General features: G+C 37.0%; 1 protein-coding gene across 2 annotated transcripts; it reads left to right on the plus strand.

Annotated features, from left to right (window-relative positions):
- On the plus strand, nt 1-6,762 carry LOC107770829 (casein kinase 1-like protein 10). 2 transcript variants are annotated; one of them, XM_016590161.2, is made up of 16 exons: nt 8-696; nt 798-838; nt 1,440-1,509; nt 1,606-1,754; nt 1,833-1,928; nt 2,400-2,474; nt 2,897-2,967; nt 3,513-3,574; nt 3,661-3,724; nt 3,828-3,912; nt 4,083-4,209; nt 4,341-4,414; nt 4,515-4,578; nt 5,624-5,760; nt 5,928-6,243; nt 6,343-6,762. In XM_016590161.2, exons 1-15 carry the CDS (start codon nt 621-623, stop codon nt 6,207-6,209), a joined length of 1,473 nt encoding a protein of 490 aa, XP_016445647.1. In that variant the 5' UTR covers nt 8-620; the 3' UTR covers nt 6,210-6,243; nt 6,343-6,762. The 2 variants fall into 2 exon arrangements, with proteins under 2 accessions (XP_016445649.1, XP_016445647.1); XM_016590163.2 differs by lacking the exon at nt 2,400-2,474 and having other exon boundaries at nt 1-696.
- Nucleotides 6,763-7,037: the final 275 nt, after the last annotated feature.

Consider the following 7,037-nt stretch of genomic DNA (forward strand, 5'->3'; position numbering starts at 1 on the left):
AAAAACTAAGAGAAAAAAGGAAGAAAAAGCCACTATTTTTCCAGCTTTTATTTTCTTGTATACCATTTCTCCTATTTCTCCTTCATCATCTTCTTCTCTTTACACAAATCCCTCTCCCTCTCATTGAATCAATTTTCTTAAATTTTCCACAAATTTCGTTTCCATTAGATTCTCTCTCTCTCTTATTTCCCATTCTTTTCCCCTTTCCATTTCCCTTTCTATTTCGTCTCTAATTTTTTTTTTCAAGAATCCAAAAACCCACTTAACCTTTTTTATTTCCTCATTTTATCTTCCCAGATTTAGGGTTTCTCTTCAAAGCTATAATTTTTTTTCTTTGCAATTTTCCCCATTCATTGTATTATTTGTTTATTGTTTTTTAATCAAAAAAAGGGGGAGACTTTTGTTGAAAAAAGACTTGTTCCAAGTGTTTTCCATATATATGACTGATATTAGGTATTAGGGTTTTGAAGATTCTTTTTTTTTTTTCTGGGGTCACCAAAAAGAAGTCATTTTTGGTAATTTCTTTTGGTTTTTTCTGGATCTGAGGGTAATTTCAAGATTTAAAGCTGTTTAGTTGAATTGGGTTTAAGTGAAATCAAGAAAAGATTCAATCTTTGAGTATGGATCATGTGGTGGGTGGCAAGTTTAAGCTAGGCCGAAAGATCGGTAGTGGATCTTTTGGGGAACTTTATTTAGGTAATCTCAATTTGTATTTCTTGATTGCTGTTAATTTCAATTGTAGCTTAACATTTTTTGTTGTGGGGCTTGTGTTGACTTTCAGTTTTTTTTTATATCAGGGGTCAATGTACAAACTGGAGAAGAAGTTGCTGTGAAGCTGGTGAGTATGTTTATTAGAATTAAAGATTGTGCCTTTTCACTGGAATTGAATAAAATTAAAAATGTTGATTTAGCTGAAGCTGGAAACTCAGTAGATAGTTGTGTCAATTGTCTTAAGGTTGAGCTTTTCACTAGAGCTAAGTAAAACTAAAAACAGCATTAAGAAAATTAAAAAAGAATGAGTCTTTTACTAGAAGATGAGAAGATAATTCTTGAGTAATCAGTTGTCAACTAATAAACTTAAAATATCATAGATACACTTTGCTATATTGGCTTTGTTACCGTTCCAAAAAAAAACATTGCTGTTTTGGCTGAATGTTCGAGTGACGTTGCTTATTTGGCCCTTTATTCGGTTAGTCTGCATTTGCTGGGTATAGCTTCTATTTCTGAAGAGTCTAGAATAATTTTGCTTAATTTAGACATATTGGTTTGGTAGGGGACCAAATTGTGATGTATTATAAGACTTCATATGTGGCTTGATTCTTTCACCAAAACATCAATGAGATTTTCTTGCGCTTTCTATGCAGGAATGTGTTTCTAGTGCTACGTTTAGTACTAAAGGTTTTTTCTTTGACACATTAGCTTTATTTTTTGGTTTCCAGGAATCAACTAAAACAAAGCACCCTCAACTTCATTATGAATCAAAGCTGTATATGCTTCTACAAGGAGGAAGTAAGTAATAGCTTCTACCCATGAATATCAATGACTGTTTATATTTTTTTGAGCTGAACTGATCTGGTTTTTCTTTTATCATTTTCTTACTTTAAGCTGGAATTCCACACCTCAAGTGGTTTGGCGTTGAAGGTGAATACAATGCCATGGTTATTGACCTTCTTGGGCCAAGTTTGGAAGACTTGTTTAACTATTGCAATAGGAGGTTCACTTTAAAGACAGTGTTAATGCTGGCAGATCAGTTGGTAAATAATCAAAATTATATATAATGATTAAAGCATAAATAATGTAGCTGGTTGCATAAGACTTGTTCTCCTATGCAGATTAATAGGGTTGAATATATGCACTCGAGAGGATTTCTTCACCGTGACATTAAGCCCGACAACTTCTTAATGGGTTTAGGGCGTAAAGCAAATCAGGTGTGCACTTCATAATATGTTCTCTAAGTGTCCATGTTTGTTCGTGTGGTTTACAACAAAGTTGTATGCTCCTACGTGTTGGACTGGCTATTCAGGAAAATTCTCCACCCACTTGTCTGGAAACTAGATCGCTTAGGATCTAGGCAAGTTGGTACTTTCTTAGGGTTCTGGAGTTCCACTACACGAATGCTTTTCCAGCATTTGTGGGGCTCGAATGTTCTATCTTGCTTGTTGAGCTTGATCTAGGAACTTTGGAGTAACATCTTTTTGATGTTCCCTTATGTTATCCGGAACTCAAGAAGTCATATTTCTTCTCTCCTCTCTCTCTCTCTCTCACTCTCTAAACTCTAACTCACTCTCATGCTCTCTCTGCCTTTTACTTCTCTTAAAGCTCAATAAAATCTTTCTGATAAATTAAAGCTCAAGAAGACAATTTCTGTGACATGAACCTTTACATTCGTGTCCGAGAAGGGTCTAGCCAACTGGCCAGGAATGCATTTGGTTCAATTTCTAGGAGAAATGCTCAAAATCCAGTTTGTTTTCCAGGTGCATATTTTTTGACGAGCTACACTGAATCATTTTCCTCTCTCTTTAGTGTATGGTTTTCTAATGCAGCGATCAGTGCTTATGCTTGGGAGGTAGAAGTTCTAATTACCAACAAAATTCTGGTAATTAGACACTCGCAATGGAAGGAATTTGCTATCCGGATAGGAGAGGAAGTTCCTCCATACTTTAGTTTATAAAAGTGACATAGCCTTAAAGATATTCCACAATTGTATCTTATATGATGCTATCGAAGATGACTTGACCATCTTGTAATTAGTGGATCAGCAGCTTCTTGTCTCTGTAGTCTGTACCCATTGTGAATCTACGTTAGAAAAAGTTTACAATTTTCATGGAAAAACAATTCCTGTGGCATGAATGCTGCAGCTCTAAATAATTTTGGGTGTTTTCTTTTGCTATAACAGGTATACATCATTGACTACGGTCTTGCCAAGAAGTACAGAGATCTTCAGACGCATAAGCATATACCATACAGGTATAAAATGTGAACCTCTTCTGTTCCTCACAGATCTCCATATGGTCTTTCACTTTTAGAAAATAAAATGCTCCAATTGACTACAAAGTGTTAGAATCAAGGACTTGATAGAAGAAGCCGAAGGTTTTGTTTCCATTTGTCAAAGAGACGGCTTCATTTTGATTCATGTAGTAGTGAGCATTTGATTTTTAGCTCAAGCCCAGTACTGACCTTCCCTGATTTGTTGTGTTTTCTGCAAAGTTCACATTCGCATAAGCTGAGTCAAAGCTACCAATATTGTTTGATTGTACTTCTGTAAATTTTGGCTGAACTGTTTTTCCCCTCCATTCCTTCTTGGACACTTCTTTTATTTTTTCATTTACTGCCCATCCCATCTATATACACTTCCAAGCTTCTCAATAGTTGATGGTTAGACGAAGAAAAACAAATTTGGAGGTTTTCATTCTTATCATGCTTTTCTTTCCTTGACCTTATTTTTATAGGGTTTTGGGTGGACGGATTGGAGTGTATGTGGATTTTTGAATAATTTAGCTTCCTTTGAACAGGGAAAACAAAAACCTCACGGGAACTGCTCGTTATGCTAGCGTTAACACCCATCTTGGAGTTGGTAAGCAAGTTTGATATTGTCTTGGGTACCTACTAGTTTTTTGAATTGAACTTATTAACATAATTCCCTCTCTTCCTTGCATGCAGAACAAAGCAGAAGAGACGATCTGGAGTCTCTCGGTTATGTGCTTATGTATTTCTTGAGAGGAAGGTTTGGGAATTACAGTTTAACGTTAATCTTTTGGCTCCTGTCTTTGGATTTCCATGTGCATTACTTGTTTCTTACAATTAGCATATTTAATTGTCTTTGCTAGTCTGCCGTGGCAAGGTTTGAAAGCTGGCACCAAAAAGCAGAAATATGATAAGATTAGTGAGAAGAAGATGCTTACACCTATAGAGGTAGTGTGACTTTATGTACGTTATACGTTCCATGTAAAATCTTGATATGAGATGTTGCATGTTTGGTCATATAGGAGAGTACTGGGTCTTACAAATATATACCTACCCTAAATATATGTTCTGTGCATTAAACTGCATAATGACATATTCCATTGGTCTTTGTTAAGCAGGTGCTTTGCAAATCCTATCCCTCAGAATTCATATCATATTTCCATTACTGCCGATCACTACGGTTTGATGACAAGCCAGATTACTCATACCTGAAGAGGCTATTCCGAGACCTTTTTATTAGAGAAGGTACATTTTCTATTTTATGATGCTAATAGTTTCAGTCATCCGCTCCATCCTTTATATTTTCTCTTCGGTATTTATCATGTGTTTTATTTCAGTAGTCTTATACAAGAAACTTATTTTTATGTGTATTGCAGGTTATCAATTTGACTATGTATTTGACTGGACTATCTTGAAGTATCCACAGATTGGCTCTAGTTCAAGAGGACGAGTCTGTCCCTTTATTCTGCCCTCACTAAAAAATTATCTACTGTCACTTGATTTCTGCGTTATAAAGATACACTAGTCTTACCCTTCTGCTTCTTTTTCAGCAACCTACTGGGAGATTACCTGTGAACCCAGGACCATCTGCTGAAAGAGCAGAAAAGATTCCTGGTACTGTTTTAAGAAACTTTGGCTTAAGAAATTTTGGCTTAAGAAGTAACAGCTTGAATTTCTGATAGTGTGTTAATTGATGTTTAGGCTCATGGTGCTTGTCCTTTGTCTCTGATATAATTTATGCTTTTTGTAAGAATAACCAATTATTGGGAGCAGAATAGCAATATAAGCCTCTTGAATAAGTAGTTTTAGAAGACCGACGTGAAACACATAAAAGCACAAGCGGTGTGGTCATTCACTTGCAGAGGGAGGGAGAGAGATGTATGGTGCTCAAGTATGTGCATTGACTAAAAGTTGGATCTACCCTAGTCAGGGGGAACGTGTGCTCTCTATCTCTAGTCTGTGCACCCCCAACCCCAAACCAAAAAAAGTAACCCGGGTTGAATGTGCACAGCAGAGATGCCTATGCATCGGGTTGTGTTCCATCTTTTGTTAGCTTCCTCACTCCTGGTATCCATCAGACCAAAACTAGTTTGCTGAGTTATCTGGTTGTTGCCTGTGTATCTTTTGAGAGATGAAAATGGGATCTCCGTTGGTAAAACTAGGAAAATTTGACCCAAGAGATGTCAATGCAGTATAGAGTCTCAAGGAAGAGAAATCCTTTTAGTTATTAATATAGAAAACTGTTAACAAATAGTGTTGCATTTATTTTTGTACCATATATATATATATGAAAAATGTGGACAGGGTACGATGAAGTCCATTAGCTTTTCTGGTTACTTAATGAGCTTCTGATATGAGATACTTATCCATAAATTGTAAACTGGAGTAGTGAATGTTCCAACTGACCAAACAGTTGAGAAGTTTATCTCTATTTGAAAAGATTGTAACGAGCTTTCCACTTTTCTTATACCCCCCCCCCCCCCCCAAAAAAAAAAAAAAGAATTTGTTCTGAACAAAATAGGATATATATGAATTAAAGGAGGGTTGGTACCTGTTCGTTTTTATTCTTCTCCTTTTTCTTTTGGTTGAATTTCTGGTATCATGTTACGGATTTGTATTCCGGAAGCTAATTTTTTTATTTGTCTGATCTCTTTTACAGTGAGGCAGGAAATTAAAGATAGGTTTTCTGGTGCTGTTGAGGCGTTTACTAGAAGGAACGTATCTGGAACTGGTTTGCAAGGGGACCATTTGAGACACCACAGATCTTCAGAAGATGTACCATCATCCAAGGATGTGGTAAGTGGCGAATGTGATTATCTTTTATCTGCCTGAAGCCTGTGGGTTCTGTACAATATTTCTGCATCCTCAATTTTGCATGCATCAATTTGTTCCTATGTGGAGCTTTCTTAGTGTTGGAACTGTTGATTGCGGGTTATCTTTTGATGCACTGTTTATATTGTCAGCAAGCTGATACTGAAAGAGGCCGTGTAACTCGGACCGGTAGCACCTCGAGGAGGGCGGCTGTAATGGGAAGCAGCCGACCAAGCTCATCTGGTGAACCCACTGACAATCGCACTGGTCGTTTGGGTTCAAGTAGTGGCCGTATTTCCACTACCCAAAGAGTACAACCTGGATTTGAGTCCAAGTCATCATCTTTTACCCGCGCTACTGCAACAAGAGGCGGTAGGGATGATGCTCTTAGGAGCTTTGAGCTGCTAACTATTGGCACTGGAAGAAGGAAATGAGAGGCTATATGATCTCTAAATCTGCCCCCTCAAGGTACCAAATTTTTTTACCGCTGGCATTTAAGTATTTTCTTATTCTTGATTTTAAGTCCTCTGCTAATTTGAAATTATCTTTACTGGTTTTCGCTGATAGTTGTGCAGCAGATTGAGCAGCTTTCTTTAAGCACTTCCCGACAATCGTGCACTGATTCTTGCAATTGAACAGACTTGCTAAACTTTCAGAGATAGGGGGGCTGTTTCTCTGTTTGTATATTTGAGAATGCCTCTCTAATGTGTGTTGTTGTAGACCGGGATCTGTCTCGAAAATAATAATATTTCACATCTCTGTAAATTGCTTCATGCAGAGATGAGCATAGCTCCTTTTATCTGATGCATGGCTGCTATGTTTGCAAATGGGGAGTTTGTTTAGTGGAAAGTAAATAGTTCATGGTTATGCAGTGTAGTTCCGATTACTTTAGGGGCTACCTCGGTACTTTTTCTTAGTTATGTGGTTCTTGTGTCAAGAAAGATATTCATATACTTTATGTAATGTACCTTATATTTCTTCCTCCAATCTTTCTTCCTCCTTTGTCGTCTTTCCTTAAGCAGAAGGTTTATCAGAAACGGCCTCTCTACTCTCACAAGATAGGGGTAACGTATGCGTACACTCTACCCTCCTCAGGCTGTGGGATTATACTGGGTTTGTTGTTTGTGATTTTTTTGTTGTTAAATCTTTCTTCTGATATGACTGTTACTATGAACTTGAGTTGTCACTAATGAATCCAATTTGATTGGCTATGGCTTAATTACACTTCAATAATGCTCTAGTTCTACTAATATGGAACCAAG

Source organism: Nicotiana tabacum, chromosome 14, assembly GCF_000715075.1.
Source record: "Nicotiana tabacum cultivar K326 chromosome 14, ASM71507v2, whole genome shotgun sequence".
NCBI classification, from domain to species: domain Eukaryota; kingdom Viridiplantae; phylum Streptophyta; class Magnoliopsida; order Solanales; family Solanaceae; genus Nicotiana; species Nicotiana tabacum.